The sequence below is a fragment of the Chrysemys picta genome, chromosome 7 (genome assembly GCF_011386835.1).
Source record: "Chrysemys picta bellii isolate R12L10 chromosome 7, ASM1138683v2, whole genome shotgun sequence".
Lineage (NCBI taxonomy): Eukaryota > Metazoa > Chordata > Testudines > Emydidae > Chrysemys > Chrysemys picta.
Window position 1 is genome coordinate 67,024,876 of NC_088797.1, and position 27,707 is coordinate 67,052,582.

Sequence of the window (27,707 nt, forward strand, 5' to 3'; positions counted from 1 at the left end):
TGGGCTAACAGACTTGCTTTGATGGGAGTATGCTTTAAGATGCATTACAAGAAATTTAGTCTGAAATATAGGCTTTGGTTTAAAAAAAGTGCCAAAATCTAACACAGTATTAATCAAAATTACTTTGTCGTATTATACTTTCAAGTTTCAGTGGAAAAGTTTCCCACTTTAAAAATTTCCCAATTTAAAAATTCACCTTGCAGTGCTGAAAACTCAAGCACTATAGCACTATGTTATAGGTCCTGATCCTGCAATTTCATCTACACCGGTAGATGCTAGCACTCATGCAGCATCTTGAAAGGGATACCATGTGGGTCTGAGTGAATCAGATTATAAAAGGAGAGCAGTGGCTAGTGCATTAGAACAAGGCACTGAACCTGGCTATATAAACGGAGCGATAAAATTTCTTTGAGTAACACAGAAATGTAAAACATCATCATAAATGGGTCAAAAGTAAATTAGATTTTAAGAACTATTTTCCTTTCAACAATTAGTAACACAAGTAAAGAATTATTTTATAAATAACAGTCAGATTTCAACTTTCCTTGTGATAACTCAGATGCATCCCAGAATTTGGGCCGTGATTTTTAACCTGAATTAAAGGCTGAATTAAAGCTTTGATATCATTTCTCATAATATTAATTTAACGAATTATTTTGATTCTTTACAGTTTTGAAAAAGAAACAAGGGTGGGTTGAATATTTCAGATATCTGTGTTATTGTTAAGTGTTCATGGAGATTAAATTCATCCTATTTCTGTAATATCAATGTCTTCAGTGGAATTAGACCAATGATGAAACTGCTCTAATAAATCAATGTAATTTCATAGCATGTGAGGTCCTTGTCCTGCAAAAGGATCTGTAACAAGGTGGCTTGCCCCATAAGGGCTGAGGCTAGCCAATCCTGGGTTGCATGAGGGGCTTCCTTATACAGAGCAGCAGGAAGCTGCAGGGTGGAGCTGACAGGAGAAGGAAATCAGGGCCGGAGGACTGGGACTGGTGGCTTTGGGTGGAGCAGACTGGGACCGAAGAAGTCTGTGTGTGACAGAAGAACCAGGGCTAAGTATGAACGTTTCTGCTATGGTCATGGGCTTTATTTTGGGACTCGGAGGATTGTTTGAGCCATTCCTGTTATTAAACCAGCCCCAGGTGGAGGCACTGTTAGCCACAAGAGACTGCATGGAGTTCTTACAGGCCCTGCAAGAGGGGGATAACTGGGGAGGGGTGCCTGCAAAGGGGCACTCAGCAGGAGGCAGCTCCTCTGCAATTGGTGTACTTGGCAGGATTCGTGACCTCCGCCCACCCAGGAGGGAAATGGAAACTGAAAGAGTAATAGTCAATGGAGGAGGAGGACATTGTCCGCTTGTTCACAGAAGGCAGCAAGACTCAGACGCTCCTCCTGCAACTTTTGAAAAGTCAACAAAAGCAGTCTGAGGTACAGTTTGCCAGCCAGCAGCAGTATCAGGAGTCTCAACATTAACAACTGGAGCAGTTTTTACAGCAACTACAGATATTTCCAATACTAGGACAGGGCAGGCCTGTCCTGGTGTTGGGAAAGTTGGGCCTGAGAACAATGCTGAGGTCTTTCTCTGAGTCTTTGAGTGGGCCGTCTGTGTGGCAGGCTTGGAAGATTCCACTTGCACAGCTTGCATAACACCATTTCTCATTGGGGAGGCTCAAGCTGGTTATAGAGCTCTGAGTGGCCCACAGTCAAATTTGTACCCTGAATTGAAAGCAGCCACATTAGATAGATTAGGACTGACACCAGAAGCATACTGGCATAAGTTCCACATTGAGCCATTTCCATGGGGAGCACGACCCTGTGTGGTAGCCCAGAGGTTGCAGGACCTGGCTGATCGGTGGCGGACTCTGGAGACAAACTCTCTGGGGAAAGCCATGGATCTTATTTTAGAGCAGTTCTTGCAGGTTCTGCCTGTGGGAGTTCAAACTTGGATGAAGCAATTTTGGCAGTCTTCTGGGGGCGGAAGTAGTGGAAAGAGCAAAGGCTTACTTGGAGGCTGAAGGAGCCAAGCAGCTAGAGCTATAGACTCCCTTTACACAGATTCTCTATGCCTCTGGGAGTCCATTGTTTTCACAAGGACATAGCCTAATTCACCACCTCTCATTTCCTCAGAATTTTCAATCTCAAAATTATTATTAGCATTATAAAAATAGTATACATTACAGAACGATAGGACTCTGCATGGGTGAATCCCTTTGCATGATCAGGGATGGAATTTGTTCACTTGTGTATATTTGTTCACTTGGTTATATTATCTTTTAGAGAGGCACTGGTTCCTTACAAAATAAGTTAAAATTCTGATAAAAGGTCCTTAAACCAGTACCATTATCACCAAATGTACAGTGGGTTAAGGCAAAGAAAGAGGATAACTAAAACATCCAGACTCCTGAAGTGAGATAATTAAGAACACACAGTTAATCCATGTAAACTGCACTGTAAATGAAAACAGCTCCATCCCGAACAAGATTCTGCAAAACACATCTCCTTTCTCTTTACTTGTGCCTCCTCCGGAGAAGCCAATATGAAATGCAAACATCTTGGCTGTTTATTGTTGGAGAAGTTATATCCATTTTTATTGGAAGAAATATAAAGAACTTGGAGGGGGAGAAAATCACCCTACCTATTCTGTCATAATAAATCAGAGAGAATGAACTGAAAATTCCATTCAGCATTCTCTGAATATATTGTGTTCACTTTATCAAGTAAGTTAATGAAATATGGCAGATATTGATCTAGATGTCTCTTTAAAACTATAATATTTATATCAAATGCATATGCTTTAATCTCTTTTCTAACTTCCTGCTTAGTCTTCTAGTCATGCCTTTGTCTACTGACCATCCTCTCTCTGCACAATAGTAGCAGGACGATATAGTTGGAAAGGAAACACAGTGGGGTGCTTGATGAGCCTACCTGTATTCTATCATTGTAAGGTGAGGGGAGTTTGGTAGTACCAAATGTTTATACTTTCCCTATTCAAACATATCAGGATCACTCTGTTTCAGTAAAAACTAACTATGATTCTCATCAGAGACTGGATATACTACTCTTTTTTTATATATATATACTAGGTTAGCTGAACATGCTCCCTAAATAAACTAAATTAAACTACATTGTGATGTGCTTTCATTTTTTATGACTTACATAATATCCCTCAAGACTTTACTCAATCAGGTTCTGATTCAGCAAAGCCTTTATGCATGTACTTAAGTCCATCCCTATTCACTTAAGCGTGTCCTTAATTTTATTATACTCCCCTCTCTGAGGTAGGAGAGAAGGGCAATAGGTTGTGAAAAGCCACCTTTGCATTCTTTCTCTTGGGCTCCTGAACTGAGCAGAGGTCAGCTGAACCTGATAATTTCGATTATTATTGGACAAAGATGACCCACTTAGATATATTAAGAGAGCAGAGTTTGGCCTTTTATTTATTTTTAATACTGCAGAGGATACAAAAAACGAATGACCTGACTCTCCACTGTCTTGCATCTGATGTAGCCATTAACCCTGTGAAATGAGGATGTAAAATACTACCAAATCAGAGCATGGCATTTTAACTTCAAAAATTACTTGCATTTCCTAAACCTTTGTAACATGTAATATGCTGCTAAAGGTCTGATGCTGAGATCAGGCCCAAGATCTCCTCTAGCAGAAAGGGATAATGGAAAAACACAAGAATATACCACAAAATGCAGTTTGCATGACACTACTTTGAACCTAAAACTATAGTCCTGACACAGGCAAAAATCCCTATTTTTGTCTGCCTCAGGACTTTCAGATAAGGGTTTTACATTTCATGGCAAAGCAATCAGAGCTAACCAGGAAATATACCTTTATCAGACATTATAAACAACTTAGCTATTGCTGAACCACTCACTAATTCTTTTTTGGCAGAGATGCTGCTGGTATACTGTACCATATCTTGTGACAGTCAAAGCTTGTGTAGTATTTCTTAAAAATATTATGCACTGATGCTTTTAAGTTCCTGCTTAACTGATTTTTATTGCAAGCATGTGGAATTACAGCTACTATCTTTACCTGCCTCTGTTCTCCTTCAGCTATTTGTTATGAAATAGATTTTCATTATAAAACCTTTCTATAGCACTGCCCAGTCTCCTGACCTGTAAGTAGACTCATAGACTCATAGACTTTAAGGTCAGAAGGGACCATTATGATCATCTGGTCTGACCCCCTGCATGCTGCAGGCCACAAAACCGTCCCTACCCCTTCCCTTGATTCTGCTGTTGAAGTCCCCAAATCTTGTGTTTTAGTGACTTCAATTGGCAGAGAACCCTCCTGCTAGCGATCCCTGCCCCATGCTGCGGAGGAAGGCGAAAAACCTCCAGGGCCTCAGCCAATCTACCCTGGAGGAAAATTCCTTCCCGACCCCAAATATGGCGATCAGTAAATCCCCGAGCATGTAGGCAAGAGTCTCCAGCCTGACCCTTGTTAGCCATTATACTATTTACCTGCCATTGCTCGGTATTCCTTGGCTAATATGTTTTTCCATTAAACCATTCCCTCCATAAACTTATCTAACTTAATCTTAAAACCAGACAGGTCCCTTGCCCCCACTGTTTCCCTCGGAAGGCCGTTCCAATATTTCACCCCTCTGACTGTCAGAAACCTTCGTCTAATTTCAAGCCTAAACTTCCCCACGGCCAGTTTATATCCATTCGTTCTCATGTCCACATTAGTACTAAGCTGGAATAATTCCTCTCCCTCCCTTGTATTTATCCCTCTGATATATTTAAAGAGAGCAATCATATCCCCCCTCAGCCTTCGTTTTGTCAGACTAAACAACCCGAGCTCCTCTAGTCTCCTTTCATACAACAGGTTTTCCATTCCTCTGATCATCCTAGTAGCCCTTCTCTGCACCCGTTCCAGTTTGAGTTCATCTTTTTTAAACATGGGAGACCAGAACTGCACACAGTACTCCAAATGAGGTCTCACCAGCGCCTTATACAACGGAAGCAGCACCTCCTTATCCCTACTAGATATACCTCGCCTAATGCATCCCAAGACCGCATTGGCTTTTTTCACCGCCACATCACATTGTCAACTCATAGTCATCCTGCGGTCTACAAGGACCCCTAGGTCCTTCTCCTCTTCTGTTACTTCTAACCAATGCGTCCCCAGCTTGTAACTAAAATTGTTGTTAGTCATCCCTAAATGCATCACCTTACACTTTTCACTATTAAATTTCATCCTATTTTTGATACTCCAATTCATAAGCTCGTTCAAGTCTCCCTGCAGAATATCCCTATCCTCCTCTGAATTGGCAACGCCTCCCACCTTCGTATCATGCACTCTTATTAGGCAGGTTGAAATATCTCTATTCATGTGGTTATGGAAAGTGCGCCTCATTTTAAAATTAATCCTGTTCAGATGGTCTTTAGTAATGATGTATATCTCTCGAGACTGAAGAATGTCCACTACGTATATCTGCCTAAATCTAAAGTTTTACTATAAATGTACAGAGGATCAAGGGGGGCAGCCTTTTCATATGTGCTTAGCTTTTATCACCTAAGCTTCAGATATAGTCACTTGGATGCCTACAGCCTACCACGTAATAGTAGGCTATACATGCTTAACCTGAAGAACTCTCCTGCTGAAGGAATGACACTTGCAATGTTCCCTCTGTACAAGCATTGAAGTACTAGCATCACATCTCCCCTATGCTTGATCACTAACAGAATCCACAGCACTTAATGCCAGATCAGTCATAAAATCTTATGCAATAGTAAACAGTGTATCATAATAAAATCTAGCCACCCTGACTTTTTTTTTTTTAAATGGTAGAGAGTTTGGTGAACTTGGGCTGTCTTTACTTGGAAGCAGAGGTGAGTAGTCTTTCCCACTATGAGTAGTCTTCAGTCTACTTAGTACACAAAATTGATTGGATGCTGACTGGATTGGCTATATCCTTGGCAGCAGATATTTATTTGGTGGGAGAGGTACTAAGGTAACATCATCTGCTCTCTGTGGTTCTAGACTGGGTAAGATTCAGATTGTGACTTACAACAACAGTCATTGTAACAAAGAGATATTGGGTCCTTTATTGGAGAGACTGTCCAATGTTTCCTTTCAGGAAGGCAATATATCAGCTTTCCTCAAATGAGTAATTTATAGGCCTGTGCCCAGTTAGCAGTCAAATGACGCTAACAGTCTCATCACCCGCTAATCTTCCATTTAGGAACAGCTGTTGAGAAGGTTGTATTGGGGCTGCTGTGGCATCGTCTGGGGTTCTTAGATTTTTCAGAACCCCTTCACGATTCACAGATTCCAAGACTGGAAGGGGCCATTATGATCATGTAGTCTGACCTCGTGTACAACACAGGCCATAGAACTTCCCCAAAATAATTCGTAGAGCAGATCTTTTAGAAAAACATCCAATCTTAATTTAAAATGGTCAGTGACAGAGAATCTACCATGACGCTTGCTAAGTTTTTCCAATGATTAATTACTCTCACTTGTTAAAAATTTGTCTAGCTTCAATTTCCAGCCATTGGATTGTGTTATACCTTTCTCAGCTAGACTGAAGAGCCCATTATTAAATACTTGTTCCCCATAGAGATAATTATAGATTGTCATCAAGTCACCCCTTCACATTCTCTTTGTTAAACTAAATAGATTGAGGTCCATCATGCTAGAATGTTAGACCAGTTGGCCACAGCATTGCACTGGGAGATCATGTTCAGCTGATTCTCCACCATGACCCCTAAATCTTTTTCAGAGTCACTGCTTTCCAGGAAAGTCTCCCATTGTGGCTTGTATTCTTTGTTACTGAAGGTATACAGTTAGCCATATTACAACACATATAGTTTGCTTACTCCCAGTTTATCAAGCAACAGAGATAGCTCTTTATCATTGACCTGTCGTCTTCATTATTTAGCACTCCCTGAATTTCTATCATCTGTAAACTTTATCAGTGATGATTTTATATTTTATTCCAGGTCATTAAAAAAAAGTGTTAAATACTGTGAGGCCAAGAACTGATCCCTGCGCAACCCCACTGGAAGCACACCTATGTTGTTTGGTCTTGTTTCAAATCTGGTTATGGCTTGGAGAATAAGACAGCCATTAATTTCCACCTGTGGTTTCACAAAGGGCAGGTGTTCACGCTGATTCTTTTATGTCAGTCAACAGTATTTAATATTATTGGCAATGAGATGGTGTTGATGTTCCTGTGCACAAGTTGATGTCTTCACAAGAAACTGGAAGGGATATGTGGAACTGTGTTTGAGGGGATCATTTTGTCAGAGATATTCCAGATTGTACTATTGGGCAATTGCTCATGTGCCACAAAAGCTTTCAAGTGAGTTTTGACAGTGTGATATTCTGCCACTTTGTCTGTTCAACATGGATGTGAGGCTACAGATTTCCTCTCTTCTTTTCTCATTGAGGTAATGGGGGAGAAGGGGAGGCATGTGTGCAGTGTATCTATGGAGAATTTAGGAATTGAGCTATTGACATTTTTCCAGTAAAACCAATTTTTTTTTAAAGGCCCTAATTAATTGGGGAGAAAAATGAGGAAATTCAATGTTTCTGAAACTCCAGGAAAGTTGTACTATGTATAATGCTTCAATTCAAAACATGAATTTACACTAAGTGATTCATACACTTGTAAACATCATCGGAGCCCCTCTAACTTTTTCACTAACACTGTGCACAGAAAGACAACATGCTCTAATGAATAAAGAGTAAAATTTTCAAAAGCTAAGTTTCTTAGGAGCCCATTTTCAAAAGTGACTCGCAGTTACATTTTTAAAGGTATTTAGGCACCTAAAGATGCTGAGAGGTATCTAGTGGGATTTTCAATAACTCACCATTTGGCCTGGACTAGTTACTTGGGCAAAATTTTTTGAATTCTGGTGCTTAAAGTTCAGGTCCTAAATTCATATTTAGGCACCTAAATATAAGTGACCTGATTTTCAGAGGTGCTAAGCACCTTTAGACTCCACTGAAATCACTGGGAGCTGCAAGTGAACAGCATCTTTGAACATCTGCCCACTTTTACTTAGGTGCCTAAATGAAGAGTCTAGTTTTGGAAATGTTGATCTTAACTTTTGGTGTCAGAGTTCTTCCATCAGTCATACGTATATACTAATTATATGTGGGCAAACTTTTAACATCTTGGAAGTTTTTCCTGTTTCCAGTGCTGTTTTCTGTCTCTGTAATCATGAATTCTACGAAAACTGTATAATCTTTCAAACTGGTACAGATTTTTAAGATCATCTCTTGTTCTTACCAAAGCAACTGGGGTGATTTAGGAATTAATTAATATTTGTGAAGCACTCTGAAAGTGAAAAGTGCTATAAGACAGTACATTCAGTGTATTATTACCGAGCAATGGATCATGCGCTGGAAATAAAATAAAATAAAATAAAAAAGCAAGATCTTAAATATCAGGTACCAACATTAAATATTACCTCTGATACAGAATTTTACTTATTTTTGTGGCCAATAAATCAATGCAGAATTAAGAACCAAGAAAGAATAATCTCAAACTCTTCCTTTTCTCCATTATAAAAGCAGGACTTCAATAGACAGGTGGGTTTTCTTAGTCCATATTGCTATACTATCTATTCAGAAATGGAGGACTTCCATTCTTTTTAGACTGTGATAAGCATTATTTTCTGTGTTATTTCTGTGCATTTGCCATTTTCCACTCCTGAATACATTTAGAAACTGGGAACTTCCACTGATATCTACTCCGCCAATATGCAGGGCTGGTGCTACCATTAAGGCAAACTAGTTGGTTGCCTAGGGCGCCAAAAAGCAGTGCCCCCAATTTTTTTTTGTACAGCGTTCCTGGGCTGGGCTGCCAGCGGCGAGCTGACACGTGCGGCTCAGACTCCCTCTCCCAGCGCAGCAGCCGCTCCACTTCTCCCGCCTCCGAGGCTTGCAGCGCCAATCAGCTGTTTGGTGCCGCAAGCCTGGGAGGGGAGGAGAATTAGAGCGGGGGCGGTGTGCTCAGGGAGGAGGCGGAGCAGAGGTGAGCTGGGGTGGGGAGCTGCCGCACAGCTCCCGGGGGAGGGGGGGGCGGGAGCGGGAGCGTCTACGGGGGGGAGGGGCCGGGAGCTGCCGCAGGGCTGGGGGGGAGGGGCGCAAGGTGGAAGTTTCGCCTAGGACGTGAAACTTCCTTGCACCGGCCCTGCCAATATGTAGGCCTTCCTTTATTCTTCTGGCATAAAAATATATTTGAAAAGTGAACTGCAAAATTTTGACGCATAAAAGAAATATATGGTTATATATAGGATACTTGATATGCTACTTGAGAGTTGTGAATATCTCCTGAGCTAGACTATTATAGCATATTAATGTACCTATCAAGGCCTCAATCCTGCTCACATTGAAGTCAGCATGTTTTGTCACTGATTTTAGTGACAGCAGGATCAGGTTGCAAGGGACCAATCTTGCTAGGAGCTCAGCACTTCCTGGACAGTACTGATTATTTCATCTCCCGTTGCCCTTACCAGGAGTATGTTCAGCTACATCATACCACACATCCCAGACAGAAATAGTGACATTCATCAGGGATTAATTTTATGTACTTATGTCTTATAAATATGCTTAAAAGAATTGTTAAAATGTGCTGGCCCTAATTGTTCATCACTGTCATTTTAAGGTCCAACCAGACTACTAGGCATGGATGTCTAATAATAATATTGGTTAGTGGTATGATTGTTTTTTACTGACATAGTGTAAGAACCACAGGCCTAGCAGTGGATGACGTTGTTAGGTCAATCTCATTTTTAAGTATAGACCAGGCCTGAGACTGTCAGCAGCACAGCTGGGAATAGAACCTAGATCTCCTGACTTCTAGCCAGCTGCTTCTAGCTCTTTTAAAAGGTATCTGAGATTTGGTTTACTAGATAGTATATGGTGAATAATCAGTATAAGAGTTTACTTAGGCTTAATTTCTAGCTGTTAGAGTCCATGTACACTGGATCAGCTGTAACCTACCAGAAGTACAGTGAGCTATCTGATTGAGGGATTTTACTGGAATACATCAAACATGTCCTATGTGTAAACAGGAAATCCTCTTTCTTCCCCAGAATACTTTGAATAAAGATTGGCAGAAGTGGGACATGTTTTTTTCCGCCTCAGAGAACTTTCTATATATGTGACAATGCACTCTAAAACCACCTGGAACACTTCTATAATGCAGGAGAAATCGCTGTTATTATGCCCACCTAACTGGGATTACTGCCAGGGAACAGATGCAGAGGAATACATTTCAGTGACTTTAACCTTGGATAAATGGCACAGTTAGTCTGTTTAAATAGCATATCTGATGCTGTTTGCAAGCCTACTCACAACAGTATGCTAGCATGAATGATCCACTGTGAGTCCTCCTATTCACTTTAGACAGCTTCCTTGTTCAATTTTGGCTCCCATGAGTTTATTTTACCTTTTTTTAATGACTTGAGGATTTGTATATGGCTTATATTTAAAACAAGTCATGAAGCAAATTAATATCCCCCAGCATGATATATACCTCTGAAACTCTGATAATGAAAAATGTGTATAATTGACATGCTTCTGTTTCCACCAGGGTCTGAGTTAGTTAAGCAGATTCTACCTTAACTCAAAGCAGGGGATGAATACTTGCTTTCTTATTTAGATACCACACTAATATGGTCTACAACTAGAATATTCTTGCTTTCACATCATATACTGAAACACACAACACACGTGCATAATAATAACAAAGAAATTCAAGGCTTAGCAAAACTAGTAAAAACTGTTGAGTGCTGTGACATGCAAAAGGAGAGCATGCTAGAAGGTTTACAGGACAACAAACGAGTAAACCACAACTCTAGCATCAGCACTTCAGAATCAACCAGACTTCCGTCTACTGCTCTAATCCTTCCAAATCTCAATATTTTTTGATCTACTGTGCAGAAGATACCCCGCTATTACTTTTGCAATCAACTGAAATTATTTGCTCTTGTATATTCAGTATGTATATTGTTCAGTATGGAACATAAAAGGCTCCCAGCCCACTTCCACCATTTAAGGTGCTCTTTCTCTGAATTGTTTTAAACTTTTTTAAAAAATGGTCCATCTGTCAAAAGACAACTTTTGTGCAGTTTGCATGGCATTAAGTTATCAAAAGCTTTAAGACTTCAAGCATTTTATGTATGATTGAAAACAATGCATTTCTCACAAGTGAAATCACCCCCCCAAATTTCATGACTAATTTTCCACAATAGAACTTGTGTGGAAATAAGAGGTCATAATTTACCAAAGCTCACTGATTTTCTTCAGCACTTCTGCCATCTCATGTTGCTCCATGTGGAATGTTTGCTTAGTAAATCACAGCCTGTATATTCTGTGGAACATGGGAAATCACTGCAATTTGAATACCTCACTGACCAGACTCATTTTCTTAGAATTTGGACAGTAACAGCTGCCACTTTTGTGCTAAAACAAAACAGTAAAGACTTAAAAAAAAAATAGGGATGGGATGGGAAAAGACGGCATTTTTAGATTTGTACCTAAAAATGTAAATTTACTGTGGCTAAGAAGTGGGTATGAGTTATGAGACCCAGACTACAAGAGTTTAAGGAGGCTCATAAACATTGTTACATATCTCTGCCATTTCTATTTTTGATTTCGTAACAACTAATAGATTTTAAATAAGCATGCAGAAAAAAACGGAGACAGAAGAAAAGTTGAAGAAAGAACAAATAGGATAGAGTCTATCTGTTAATCTATTTAACAAGTGGGGTTACATCACTGGCCCCAATACCTGTAACTCAGCAGAGAGCCTCAAAATATGAAACATCTCTTTCCATACCAGCTGCTTGACTGGGAATGCTCTTCCAGTGGCCTGGCAGAGTACAACGACTGGGCAATCACATGTCAATGGATGTGGCAAGAAGCAGTATGAGGACACAACAAGAACTATTTCACACTCATCACATTTTCTGTAATTCTAAGTGGGTCTTCATTTGAAATTGGGGGCTTAGAAGAATGCTTAGCAGAAAATGATACACACCTCAGGTCCATAGAACAACCCATGTCACATTCTCTTATTACCATTTACATCCCAGTGGAAAATAATTGTACACGTTGTATCAAATTATTTAATATAATAATCTAATGTCACTTTCTCTGGAGCTATGCCACTTATTATTGAAGCTAAAAAAAATCAAGGGTATGTTTGCCAAGGTATTCAGCTAAGTTAAAAAAAAAAAGTCATTCTAATTCCTAATCAAACCAATATGTCTAATGAGTCCAAGATGGCCTGTCAACTTAAATTATCTGTTTGTCTGTCTGTTTACTGTATCTGTCTGTCCACAGTTCTTTTTTTTATCTCTGTGAAGTTCAGTTATTGAGTCCCACGTTTCCTTCTGGAAGGAATCTCTAACAGATGATCCTTCCTGATGATATGTTGATGATTTGTTAATATATAGCTTATAAATGTAAGAAATCTCTGAGAAGCAGAGCAGATCATGAGAGAGGAGAAACAAGAGATTTTAATAGCTTACACAGCACTGCGGTTTGATTAAAATAAAAGTCTTAAGCACATGTCTTAACTAGAACAATATCTCAGGATGATTAAAATGTTTCTGATTTGAAAATTTAAAATAGTAACTTGCATTAATCTTTACTATCAAGGGATTTATGTATAATATGTATTTATACAGAGTCACATTTAGCTCACTTTTTTCATAAACAACCGTAGCAGTTAGTATGAGTAAGGCAAGCAGGATTTGGCCCTAAGAACTATAGACTAATAATAAAATAGAAATCAGAGATGAAAAGAAGATCTATCCCTCTCCACTGCAGGATTATTCCTTATAGTATTTTTTCTAGTATTTTGTCCAGTCCCATTTTAAATGGCCCACTAATTTCTTTTGGGAGACTATTCTTCAGTGTTTGAATCAATTCTGATCATGTGAGTTACAAAGAATGTGCATACATACAGAAAACAAATAAATAAGGGCCATTCTGATTCCAAGATTAATGAGGACATCATAAATGTAAAATAACATGTTAATTTAGGAAGGAGCAAATCAGTTCAGATCAATGAAGAACTGATTTCGAGCTTCATTCAAAACTCAAACAGAACTTGGCACTAACAATTTCAGAAACATTAATTTGGCTTTTGGGCTTTTTTTTTCCCTTCTTTTCTTCAGATGCCTCTATAATTTGTACTTTGGCTAGGACTAGAAATTTAAGTTCCAAAATACCACAAGGAAGAATACATTTGCAGAATTTTTTGTAGACAAAACCAAGAATCTCTGAAAATCTAATGAGAAAAACTGATCTCATGAGAACACCAGCCCGAATTTCATAGTAAAAAAGTTGGTTGGAGAAGTTCAGAAGAGCATCCAAACACTAAGTTGTCAAAGAGACTCTCCCAACCTTTCAGAGGTTGGCACAAATGGACTGACTCAGAAGTCTAGTGGCTGCACTCTAGAGCAGTGGTTCTCAACCAGGGGGATGCATACTCCTGGGGCTACATAGAGGTTACATCAACTCATCTACATATTTGCCTCGTTTTACAACAGGCTACATAAAAAGCATTAATGACGTCAGTACAAACTAAAATTTCATACAACGACTTGTTTATACTGCTCTATATACTATACACTGAAATGTAAGTACAATATTTATAGTCCAATTGATTTTATAATTATATGGTAAAAATGTGAAAGTAAGCAATTTTTCAGTACTAGTGTGCTATGACACTTTTGTATTTTTATGTCTGATTTTGTAAGCTAGTAGTTTTTAAGTGAGGTGAAACTTGGGGTACGCAAGACAAATTGGACTCCTGAAAGGGGTACAGTAATCTGGAAAGGTTGAGAGCCACTGATCTAGAGTCCCTTGTCTGTTTCCCTATCAGCCTGCAGACATTGGACTTGGTGGTGTCCTGTTCATCCATATATGGTCAGCTGTGCTATGCTCTAAAATGTCCCCTGCAGGCTAATCCAGGAGTGCTTGCTGACAGGCTCCAAAAGAAACCCCTGGTAGTTTCTGTTGAGCTGAAAGTTTTAAAATGAGAAGGACTATATATAGGGTATAGGGACTGGTTGGTAATCTCAGAACTCCTCAGAAGAGTGCAATCACCAAGGGGAAATAATGACATCACAATATTCAAGATATAGATTATCGTCTGGTAACTGGTGATATGGTAAAAAATGACTGCCTGCTTTCTTGAATTTATAATCTTTCTTATTTTGTTCCCTGATCTACAGTTCCTCTATTATATTGCACTTCCCAGATCACACAGCTTTTTCTCCCTCCTCACTTCATGTTATATCTAACTTTTCCCCCTCCATCTGTTTTTGTCCAGTATTAATCACTGCAAACTACTATGCCTGTTCTTCATGATCCTAGCATGCTACTAATTTAGTTAACAATTACTTCCACACCCTCATCCTTTGTAGCATGCAATATATCACTAGATGCCTGATGTCCAGATATTATAATGGATCATATGTTACCATTGCCAGTTGTAACATAATATATTATTCAGCAGTACAATACCACATTGTCTGCTAAATATACTTTATATTTAGAAATCCACCTATGAAATTGCTTGAATACATAAAACACAGCTCTTGTACAGTACTTGCTTTGTCTATAGTGAAATAAACCATATATAATACTGTACATAGCAGACTATAATATTTAACTCTGACTTTAAACTTCTCTCTGCTTCACACTTAGATAGCACCTTTCATCTGCAGAAAGCATAAACATGAATCAATTAATCCTCACAACATCCCTCTAGGGTAGGTATTAGTCTATTAATTATAATAATAAGTCAGCTGAGTCACAGAGAAATTACATTATTACCCAAAGTCAAATAAGGAATCTGGCAGAACCAAAAACAGGACCAAGGCATTCAGATTGCGAACCACTAGACCATTCTTTACTTTACAGACTGATGGTGCAATAGAGAAATTAGAACCAAAGTTCTCAATATGAGAACCAAACTCCCACAGACATCAATGGAATGCCACAAGTCACAGGCAATGTCATATATAATACTTTGCATCTATCCACCTTAAATGGTCTTTTAAAAAAATATTTGCAAAAAAGGGCAGAACAGTTTAGCATACAAAATCTGGTCACTAGAAATTAATGGAAAGGAGGTAGGATAGGCAGTTGCTTTAGCTTATGGGACAGAACAAACAGGTTCCTTATATACTCACATTGAAAGTAGAAAGTATAGTGAATAATAATATTTTTATCATTACTCCCATTAGTAACATTAGAAAAGTAGATATGTTTCCCTTTATGATTGTCCCCCTGAATTAACTTTGTTTTTTTAGTATCAGAGGGGTAGCCGTGTTACTCTTAATCTGTAAAAAAGCAACAGAGGGTCCTGTGGCACCTTTGAGACTAACAGAAGTACTGGGAGCATAAGCTTTCGTGGGTAAGAACCTCACTTCTTCAGATGCAAGTGAATCTGAAGAAATGAGGTTCTTACCCATGAAAGCTTATGCTCCCAGTACTTCTGTTTTGTTTTTTTAGTATCAGAGGGGTAGCCGTGTTAGTCTGAATCTGTAAAAAGCAACAGAAGGTCCTGTGGCATCTTTGAGACTAACAGAAGTATTGGGAGCATAAGCTTTCGTGGGTAAGAACCTCACTTCTTCAGATGCAAGTCATCTGAAGAAGTGAGGTTCTTACCCACGAAAGCTTATGCTCCCAATACTTCTGTTAGTCTCAAAGGTGCCACAGGACCCTCTGTTGTTTTGTTTTTTTATTTTCAACTTAAATTGTCCCTTTCTTACAATATGCAGATTATAGCATTCTCATTAAATGATCTATGGTCATTTCATTCCAGTTATTAAACATGGCTCTCATTCTCCATAGGGAAGAATTGTAAACGCAAAGATAATTATGGATTGAGGATTTTTTTTTAATCATTTGTGTGCTGCAGCCATAGTACAGTGGGTTGTAACTGTATCAGATATCATGAGGTAAGCAACATTTGAACAAGATCAGTATTTATATGGGAAACCTAAGTGTGCTTTTTTGTGACATATGAAATACTAAATAAATAGTGTTGGTTATCAGTAAAAGACACTTTGCTCAGAGTCAGTATTGAACAAATTATCTTGCATGGTGTTCTATTGATTGTACTCTTAGAGGTCTCATTATTGGAACAGGTTGCAAAGCTGAGGTCCTACACATTTGATGTAAGTAAAAAAAACCCTCACAGGATATTTTGCAACATAAAGCTCTTTCTATTCCCAAGCTATCTGTGCATCTCACCCCAAGCATTGTGTTTCTGTAACAAGCAAAATGAGTCTTATAGTTTGTAAAACATTTTGGGATCTTTTTGGTTGAAAGTCACTGTGTAAACAAGGTCAAAATTAATATTTTTTCTTGAATGACTGAAGGTATTGGGAATGCTTTATATGCCTAAGTTCCAGCTACTTCAATACGTATAACTTTACAGCAAACTCTTCCAAAATATATCCTTAGTCTTGAAATTGGATAATGCAATTTTCTATTATTTTTGACACAAGAACTGGTAAATCATTTTTTTAACTTCCTACTATATGTAATACTGTAATTTGGATAGACACCTTATTTTATATATACAATATTTCTGATGTGTGTGTGTATGTGTGCACGCGTGTGCAAACACACCCCACATACATAATTTATTTCTCAGAGAGAAAATCAAACACACATGCTATTTTAAGAGTCTGAACAACATCTTTCAACAAAGTTTAGCTGCTTTCATTTTGTAGACACTTTTAATTTTATCTGGAAACTTTTTGACATTAGAAATAGAACAACTGTAGTTTCTCATTATGTTTGCTGCCAGAATCTATGCTTGGTTGCTCAACTAAAGACCTTACATTGCTAATTACTTCCACATGCCCATATCCCAAGTGAAGGAAAACTTATTGGTTCTGACAGCCCATTCTCTCAACACTGAATTCCAAATGAAAACTCAAATTTTGGCCAAACATAACATTTCATCAATCTTGTTCTACTGACTGCAAAAGCAACATCAAACAAGGGGTGCTAATGGCTTTTTACTGAGCAGTTCCCAAGCTTATATTCTCTGATGATAGATCCACGTGAGCAAAGGACTTCTTTAAAGTACTTAGTAATTAGCTTTTGAACCAGGAAACAATGCGTAAAGTAAATTGAACAGTCTGTGTGCCGATGACAGAGTGAGTACAATTGACAAGCGATATGGACAGCAGAGACCAACAGAGAAAGAGCTAAAAACAAATAGAGCACGTATAAATAAAGCAAAAAGAAAAAGCTGTGATAAAATAAGATGAAGCAAGCCCCAAAGCTAGCGGGAAGCCTGTGATCTGGGAGTTGAGGCCTTCAGGGTGTGGGAGTTTGACTGAAGATCAGGTCCAAGTTTAGAGACAACAGAGCAATGCTGGGTACCAGTGACAAAAAAAGACTAGACTAGGGGGAAATGAAACTGTATTTTTATAACTGTATTTATTAGGTCGTATTCTCTGCTGATGAAACTCCAATAAGAGTTACACCAGCAAATGCTGTGGTTTTATATTTGAAAAGCTTCTAGACTTAAGAAATCTGGGACTGCATATAGGAAACTGAATAGACAGATATTAAGAGTAAACATTTTGGAGAATCTAGTGATGCCCCTCTCTCATGGTCAGAGAAGGCAAATGACAATGAAAATTTATTTGTTAATCTTGAGGATTATAGACCCAACTGGTCTGAGTGAACTGTGCTAGCAGATTCCGGTACTGGTACTAGTTGTATATTTTAGGCATTTGAGAGTATCTTAAAAAAAAGCCGGGGGGGGGGAGGAATAATGATTAAGGAGTTCTCTGCTTCACTGGGACAGATTGTAATGCTCAGTGGTGTAAGAAATCAGTGAAGGAAAAGCTTTTACTTGTGGATCACATGATGTAAATCTGTGCTCAGGAATTAGCTGGTAAATGGTTACAGATCTTTAGAGACTCTCAACTCAACAAGGAAAAGAAATAACTTGATATTACCATATTCATGTCACATGAACATCATATGTAAAATGATGGTTTCAAAGGGACTAAACTGAAATGCTTAATACTCAAAGATGAGGGGAGGGACAAACAATTCGATTCCACTAAAAAGGATTATTCAGAGTATCCTCTATTATGTTCTGTGGGAAAGTGTATGTGAAAGGTCTTGAGGACAACAGGCCAGTTTTCTCCATCTATTCACTGAAATGGCAGGAGGATGAGCTGAACTCAAGGGAAGATGGGAAAACTAGTAGAGTGGGGGAAAAAAGAATATTATTCTCTCAGTACATAGACCTTATTTGAGACTATTTCCCAACAGATCTAACATGGCTTTCAGATAGACTTGGTTGTAACATGGTCAAGATGGAAAAAAAAAAGGCATTCAATGGAAATGTAAAGCAGTTAATTTTTGAAGGTTTATGTGGCCTGTTTAAGCATAAGTGTTGCTACCAGCCAAAAAGAATTATTCTTATGTGGTTATAGCACTACTCTGATAATGAATTCATTTTTTTTTTTTTTTTTTTTTTTTTAGGATTAGCATATCTTTTTTCAGGGTAGGGTGCTTAATGGTTTTAAAAAGGCTGTTCTAAATCCTGAGAAGTGCCGAGCACCTGCAAACGCCAAATTAAGTCAATTGGAGCTGCATGTAGTTAGCATCTCTTAGGATTTGATCAATGAAAAGTAGCAATATCATCTTCCAGTGTGGCCATCATAATGAAATAACCTGGACAACATAAAGGGTCCATCTTGTGTTCTGCCATACCCAATTTTCTCATGGACTGAGTAATTTCAAAATGACGACCAGTATAATTACTTGCTCAAGAGACAATCAAGTGATGTCTAACTGGTTGATGCTTAGAAAAGTGTGATATGACCTTGTTCCACAAGCTAACTGCAGATGCAATAGCAGGGTTCCTTCCAGAATATATCAATTTAGTTCTAGTGGTATCCAGAGACTCTCTAGAAAAAGGGGCAAAATATTGTGACTTGTACCTTAGCATGGCCCAGGTCTCTAATAACATAGTGTGACAACTCTCTGGTGGTGACATTTGATGTCACAGAGCACAAGCATATTAGGCAGTGTCCATGAGTCAGATGTCACCACATTCAGGGGTTCTTTAGCGTGTCACAACCACACCTGGTCTTTTTTGACTTACTTTCTGCCTCGGGTTGAGTTAAAAGTCCCGCCGTATTTCTTCCGATTAAGGATGAGAGCAGCAATTTCTGGCACGTAGCGAGCAAACATTGCCTACATGCATGAAACAAAAAAACAAAAAAAGAAAATGGCATGCAGAGAGTGTTCTACTGCAGCAGAGGCAGCAGAGCCTCTTGGAATACTTACTTTCTTCCACTAACCGCACTATAGGAACCACCATATTTCTTGCGGTTTCCTATTAACTCTATGATTTCAGGGACGTAGCTGGCAAACATGGCCTAAGAAGAAGATAGGAGACAGAAGAAAAGACTAAAAAGAGAGGCCAAAGAAAGGGGGATGATGAATATTTTCAGAAGATATATATCTTTTAAGATCTGAAAATGCAAAAGAATTAGACCTTTAAAAGTATTTTTAAAATTAAAAAAAAAAGCAAATTATAAAACAAAATAAGAGGGTTCAATGTAAAAGTTGGTCTTGAAGAAGATGTACACTTGGTAAACTAAAGTAATGGTCAAAAGAGGGAAAAAAGCACACAAAACAAAAGAACAAAATAAAGTCAAATTGGTATCTAATTGTAAAATATTGGCTGTGTCTAATTCTTCCTGAAGAGAGGGGAAAAAACTATTCAAAGATTACATGCTACAAAAAACAAAAGTGGATATTACTATTGTTACTTTTTTTTTCTTTCTTTTTTTTTTTTTTTTTTGGAAGATAGATGGACTTTTTTCCCCTTAATGAAGATTCAAAAGAAGACAAAAACAATATGGTGCCAGGCATTTGCCCGCTCTCAAGAATCAAAATGATGTCAACTCCCCCCAAAAAACCCAAAACAAAAACAACCTTTTTCAAAAGGTTTGTTTTTAAAAGATTTGTAAGAATACCTGACAGAAAAAGGTAGTAAGGAGAAAAAAAAAATGATCTGCCATGTTTTGTCCAACAAACATCTTGCTTGTGGCTGGATACTTCTAAGAGCTGCTGCCAGTCAACTTGGTCTCTTTATCCATGTGCAAATGTGTGTGTCTTTTGTATGTAAGTGCATATATATTATACATATTGCATTGATAATGTATCTGTTATACATATACCTCCTACAGAGAGACGTATGCATATGTACAATAAATATGTGTATAACAATACATATATGCATGTAAATGTACAATACATATATTGTGAATGAATTTTAATTCACACTTACCTTACAGAGTATAAATCTTAACATAAACTGCTCTTTTAAAAGACAAAATGCAGCAGTTGCTGTAGTGGTGCTAGCAATGATAAAAAAAGATAATTTGACATAGAACAATTAGTAATTTTAGTGCTGTGTACATACTTATTTGAACAGGAAAAGGAGTGATACAATTTGCTGAGTTAAAAGGAAATTTGTTATGTTTATACTAAATGTAGTCTACTGTGAGTGAACATTATGACATGGTTGCATGTTTGAAATTAAAGAGAGCATGGTTTGCTAATGTCTGGATCAGGCATGCTGCTCTTTAAGGCAGTACTAAGCCACAGTGTTTGTTGGAATTCTGGGAAGGAACACAGAGGGTGAGGGAGGGCTCTTGAAACCGCAAACTTCCTTCAAAATATCAATGACCATCATCAAACAATGCACAGTTAGTGTCACTGAAAAGTAATGGACTGTAAATAATACTGTAAATAGAATTGCTAAGGCACTTCATGTATTTACATTACTTTCTTAAATATATTAGAGTGATTCTTACTGTAGATTAATGACAATCTCTGCAAAAATGTGACAAGATCTGGCTTAACAAGATACTTGTCTTATAAAAAGAAAAAGATATGCAGCTGAATTGTTTAAAATTCTTATGATTTTAACTTACTAAACCAGATGCTACAGTTCAGGTTGCTGCTTAATAAACTTTAGGGGATATAAAAGAGCTGCTATTAAAGTAGTAGTAGCAATAAAGAGATTTTACCAATCCCCCGAGGATGAAGAAGACCATGAAAAGGCGACCAAGGGTTGTTTTTGCATAAACATCTCCATAGCCAACAGTGGACATTGTAACCATTAGTAAATAAACACATTCCCAGTATGTAAGTGGTTGGTTATTTTGGAAATTTTCCCATGGATCCCCTGAGTTCTCCACCTACAACATAAAAGGACAAATATAATGATTTAATAGGGCAATAACAGATTAATACTAGTTGTAATTACTTACTTTTGTCTAATTGGCATGCATATAATGCTGGAAACATTTTACCAATAAAGAGCCAAATTCTACCTTAATTAAAGTTGTACAATTCCACTGCTACCATACAGGGTCTTCTTGCTTACGTTACTTGTGGAAAACACTATCACTAATCATTACTAGAGTATTTAGTTCATAATGGAATCCAGATTGTCTCACTTTCCTTTTCCTTTAAAATAACGCACGGCCAATGTTGTCATGTACATAGTAATGGTCGTTAGTTAACCACATATATACGTCATGAGAAACAGATCTTTGGCTCCAAAAACTCATAACTTTTTGTTCCATAAGCAAAAGCTTCTACAATCAAAACTCAAGTCTTTACTAGCTATCAGCAGAACATGATTTATGCCCAATCATCAGAGGGAAAGATAATTACAAATGACTAAACAGTTGAGCAGATCTCACTATACCCAGCAGAGAGAACTGCTATACATATCAAGAGTTCATTATGGCCTGACCAATGAATTGGTTGAGATCTTGTAAGCTACAGTTCTTTTGTAACCACCTATTTTCATGCATCTATAAGACTGGAATTGCCATGCTAGATCAGACACGAGGTCTATCTAGTTCAGCATCCTTTCTCTGACAGTGACCGGTAACAACTTAGTTTGACTATAAAGACTGGTTCCAGTCTAAAATTCATCGAGGAGCAAATTTTCAAAAGGATCCCTGAAGTGAACCTGCAATGCTAGTAACTGCATTAATCTATGCAATCAAAATTCTGGGAGAATTCTGTGCATGCTCAAGTGATAGTCTCCTTTATTCAATTCATGCATAAGTACATGCTGACAAATAGAAGCACTTGAAAATATTTGGGCACAATTTAAAAGGCACCTAATTGAAGAGTCTCTTAAAATTCTGAATATGGAAATAGACAAAACAATTAAAAAAATAAGCTTGCCATTTTTAACCATTCCTCCTAAGCTTCCTGAGCACTTCAGGCTACAAGAATGGGAAGAAAGCAGAGTGACTTTATCTTGTTTCCGAACGGTAAATAAAATGCTTTCAAATTCCAAACAAGGCAACACAGAGATCTGTGTTTAAAATTACTATAGAGCAAAGATTCCCAAACTGATCTATGGATCACTTGCTGGTAGTCCTAGGAGAACTGGCGGTTCCATGGGTCTGCTCCCACACCCCTCTTATTTTTCATCTCTTAAATTTTATTAAAAAGCAGCTAAAATACAGTAAGTAATTTCCAAATTTTATTTCCCCATGTAGCCAGTTATTGCAGTAACCACAGGGATGATATGTGATTATGAATTGGAAGGAAAATATCCATATGATAATCTTTCCATAAGATGTGGTCCACATTATGAAATTATAAAGTTGAGAAACCCCTGCAGTAGAATTGGACCACCTTCACTAAAAAGCATACAAAGAAAGTGTGAAAAACACTGAAACAGAATATCAACGATTGTTAAACTTTTAAAAACCTGCTTCTCAAATCTAGAAAAATAATACCTGAACTACTAATAAATAATTAATAACAATTCATAGCACAATTATAATATGTTTTGTCCATCTCCGGCCAACATAACATCTCCCGCCAGCATAGCGCCAGTGTGGACAGCACTGAGGTTGCTGTAACTTGCATCCTTCAGGGGTGTCTTTTTCATATCCCGGAGCAACCTAAGTTAGATTGACTTAAGCGGTAGTGTAGACCAGGGGTCGGCAACGTTTGGCATGCGGCTCGCTAGGGTAAGCACCCTGGTGGGCCAGACCAGTTTTATTTACCTACTGACGCGGCAGGTTCAGCTGATCATGGCCCCCACTGGCTGCGGTTCGCCGTCCCGGGCCAATGGGGGCGGCGAGAAGCCGCGGCCAGCACATCGCTCACCCGCGCCGCTTCTCGCCACCCCCATTGGCCCGGGACGGCAAACCCAGCCAGTGGGGGCCGCGATCAGCCGAACCTGCTGTGTCAGCAGGTAAATAAAACTGGCCCGGCCCGCCAGGGTGCTTACCCTGGCGAGCTGCATGCCGAACATTGCCGACCTCTGGTGTAGACCTACCCTGAGTCTGGTCTTTTGAAGTCTATGATGATACTTGTATCACAAAAGTCACAGAGGAGTACATTTGTGATATGAGAGAGACAAGGTGGGTGAGAATATATTTCATTGGACCAACTGCTGTTAGGGAGAGACATAGGTGCTGACTTTTATTTTTCCCCAGGGGTGCTCTACCACCACTACACCCTAAGGCCCTACCCCAACTTTGCCCCTTCCCCCAAGGACCCACCCTCTCTTCATCTCTTCCCACACTAGCTCCGCTCCCTCCCCCGAGTCCCAGCCCTCGCTCCGCCTCTTCCCACTCTGCCCCTTCCCCGAGGTCCCCACTCTCCCACTGCTCCTTTATCTCCATCCTAACCCAATCCCCTCCCTGAGCTGCCGATCAAGCTGTTTGGTGGTGCTGCTGATCAGCCGTGCCCCAGATTAGCCGTGCCAACAGCTGTAGCTGGTGGGTGCTGAGCACCCATAATTTTTTTCCCCTGGATGCTCCAGCCCCAGAGCAACCATGGAGTTAGCGCCTCTGGTGAAAGAGACAAGCATCTTTTGAAAGTATTGTGCAGATTTCCTTTGAGGAAGAGGTCTGATAGGTCAGATACAGAGTGATCGCTTTTTGAAGTGTTCACTCACAAGTGCTAGGATGTTTTTGTCTTTTATCATTTTCCTGTGTGATATAGGGGTTAGAAATGTAGTCATCAACAGAAATAAGGACATTATAGGCCATTCCAATTTTGAAATGGTATGTACGATATGAATATTTTCTTAGAGTGGAAAACAGACATTTGGACAAATGACTACCTTCCATAATTAAAAGATCAAGGGTCTAATTTTAACCACGTGTACACTAATGTAAATTCAGAATAATTCAATTGAAGTCAATGAAGTTACTCCAGACTTACACTGATGTAACTGAAATCAAAATCTGGCCCGAAATCTGTTGTTGCATAGATTGATGCTACTAACAACCTGATATCTTATTGACCCTGAGTTAGGCAAAATTATCTGCTACGTAATGTACATCTAAAGTCATATTAAATTGTATTTACAAAATATAATTGACAGTAAACAATTCATTTCAAAACTTCTATTGCTTTTTTAACTTTTAAAATGCAGATTAATGCCATTACTTTACAACTGAGATCTTTTTTAATTATAGAAGTGTTTAAAACATACAGCTAATCAATACTGAATAAGAGCTTAAACCATCAAACGTAGATAATATTTTTGTCACGGTGAAAGTGATATGATTTTTTTTTAAATGAATAAGGCAGAGAACTAATCTCTAAGAACCCTACTCTAAAATGTTAGTAAATCAGATTAATTCTTCTGAAAATACAGAACTGCTTTTTTGGCGAAGCCACGTGTTTCCCAGGATGGCCATTCTTAGAGACAGGGTGTCATTATTATTTATGCTGTACCAGCCTTTTTTGACAAGTACTCTTGGTAATTATTAAGGAAATATTGCCACCTAGTGGTAGGATGTGATTATTAAAAGAGTTCTATTAAAATCCAAGTCCCAGACTTACGTAACTATTTCTGAACCTAAACAGGGAGGTTAATGAAGTGAATATTACTTACTGTTCAGAATTAGTTTTGGATACAAGGCTGGAAAGTCAGGCAGCTGTGATGCCTTTCTTTATTGTTCTTTGTAACAGTGTCAAGGGATTATCCTAAGCAAGGTAATTTCAGGTAATAAAGCAGCTCAGAGGAGCTGATCCATGAAAAACATCCGATGAAGTATTTTCAAGTATACTTACCAAATGTATGAACCCAGCTGCTGTCAGCCATGTGCTGATAAATATAGAGCACAGATTCACCAGCTTGATGGAATTACTGCACAAACAAACAAATATATATTAGTAAGTTGTAACAGGAACACAAGTTATATAAACACACTTTTTAATGAAAGGTTTCAGAGTAGCAGCCGTGTTAGTCTGTATCCCTCGGATAGACACTTTTTAATGAGTATCTGTACACAGAAAGAGAGTTTACTGTGTATATACTTTAGGCCTGAAGTTCCTCATATAGATTTTTGTGGGAACAGGAGCAGGCGCTGTCTGGGAATTTAAAAAATACTGAAAAAATATATGCAAAAAAACATTATTAAATAGCTTGCAATGTCTGCTTTCCCAGATTTTAAATGGTTTTATATGCAGCTTTTGTGAAGCTATTAAATAGAAGGAATGATATTTTAGAAAAGTTCTAAGAGATTTGATCATGATCAAATAGGAGATACCACAGGCCTAAAACATCCATTCTTTCTCTATTGTCACATTACCATTTCCTTTCTTTATTCCTCTTTCCCGCTTTTTTCCTCTGATCATTTCTATTTGGATTCTGAATAGCAATTAGTTCAGCATAATACTTTGGGCTGGATTCTCAGCTGGTGTAGATCCAAAGAACTCACGGGAGCTACATCAATTTACATCATCTTGGAAACAGACCTTTTATACTTATAACATGTATTTGTACATCTCTGCTTTTTTCCTAATCTGTTTCATTTTTTCTGCTTGGTGTGTTTCTTCAGTATGCTTTTTGCTTTTAGCCCCATCTCTTCAGAGACCTTATATATTGTGAGCAGCCCCATTCATGAAAAATGCATTTACTGAGTTCAATGGAATAGCTCATTGCGTATAAAGTTAAACACTGTGTAAATCGTTGCGGGATTGAGATTTTATCCTGCACATATGGAAAATAATCTATGAATAGATTATTGCAGTTAATCTGTAGGCGCTATATTCTGACTGGTAAATTTGGAGCTATGCTGTCATGGAAATTAGGATAATGTAAGGGTGTTAGGTCTCCATGTGAATGTCCTGCCACCTTTGTGGGAAGAGGGGAGGCATTCTCCTTCTGCAAGAGGATGATGAAACTTGCAGTGTACTGGTGCTCCTGTGGGTTTTTCCCATATACGCTATGATTTTGCAACACATTGCTGGTGAAAACACTTCCTTGTTTGAAGGAATAAAAGCAAGAAGGTCAATTTGCTATCTTTTGTGAGATTATTTTATTCATTATTCTTGAGCATTCAAATGGTCAGTAGGTATGCCCGAACATATTTGTTAATCCTGAAAGTTCCACCTGTTTTTGTGCATGGTTTATCCCAAAATTTGTACCAGAAAATGCATTATTAATTATTTTTCTGTTTTAGAAGTTTCAATCATCCAGCCAGAGAGTAGAAACAATACCACGTGACTCAGGTGATGGATTGCACATTCTGAATAAGGACTAGTTGATGTGAATGCATAGCATAAACTTTCTTAATATTATTTGACTAAATGTTTGCAAGTATCAAATACATGAATAGATATCAGGATCAGTTAGAGAACAATATGCAAATAGGAAAAAGGGTTAAATAGCAATGAATATTATTATATTATAAATGATTTGACCACATCTACTCTTGATATTAGTAGTTCAGCTAACATCAAGCTAAAACTTTACATAAAGTAAGTTTTCCTTTTTATAAATACACAAAAATATTATGAATCCATAGAGTCCATGTTGCTGTAATTCAATCTCATTTTCAGCTAATAACAATCCCCCAGCTAATAAGCAAGCCTAATTTTAATGCTTTGATTTTAAATACTCTTGAAGTGTTTTGGAAAACTTTATTAGTGGCTGCAGTAATCTAGGTTGGAAGATGTTCTTGTGTAGGAACTATTTTTTCCTAAAGCTTTTACAGACTGATACATCATGGCCCTGACCCTTCAGTCCCCTCTGGATGTGTATTTGCATGTCTTTAAATGTTTATGGGATCAGAACCCAGGTCTGTAGCTATACTGGGTCTTGAGCGATAGAAAGTAGACAAGGAGGATAATATGGTGTTTTTTAATTGTCCAATCATATATAATTTGGGGCTAAATTGTAGCTATTAAAGGCATAGCTTCATTAGGGGGAAAAAGGAGTTGTGGATGTGGCAATGCACTAATGATAGTGGCCAGATGTGGTAAAGATTAGGCTTCCAAATTAAATAATGTTCACATTTACAGTTCATACATAAGACCCCATTTTGCAAATTACTCTGTACAGATGAACCTCTGCAGCCCCACTGGAGTCAAGTTACTTTGCCCCATAAGATAGGATGTTTTTTTCTAAAAGATATTCTTTAGTTCAAACCAGAATTCAGCTTTGGCCCATGTGACCCTCAGGGCCCTACAGGTAGTATATATATTCTGTGGATGTGGCCTGCATAACACACAGAGAGCTGCATATGCAGCCCACAATGGTAAATAGGTTGAGAACCTCTGGGGTAAGGTTTGATTTTTACACTTATTTATAAATATATTTTTATACATCTGTTTTTTGTTTTATAATTAAATTTAAAAGGCTCTTC

The 27,707-nt window shown here is 38.2% G+C and overlaps 1 protein-coding gene across 35 annotated transcripts in view; it reads right to left on the minus strand.

The window, feature by feature from the left end:
• KCNMA1 (potassium calcium-activated channel subfamily M alpha 1) overlaps positions 1–27,707 on the minus strand; it is an 873,581-nt gene that overhangs the window by 217,721 nt on the left and 628,153 nt on the right. For 30 of the 35 annotated variants that reach the window (XM_065551703.1, XM_065551701.1, XM_065551699.1 and 27 more), the window contains exons 7-9: positions 25,129–25,204; positions 21,090–21,260; positions 19,336–19,427 (exon numbers count right to left, since the gene is read on the minus strand). In XM_065551703.1, coding sequence (XP_065407775.1) covers positions 19,336–19,427; positions 21,090–21,260; positions 25,129–25,204 — 339 coding nt within the window. Of the gene's footprint in view, positions 1–19,150; positions 19,243–19,335; positions 19,428–21,089; positions 21,261–25,128; positions 25,205–27,707 lie in introns of all 35 variants that reach the window. The other 5 variants (XM_065551723.1, XM_065551720.1, XM_065551732.1 and 2 more) reach the window with 1 other exon arrangement.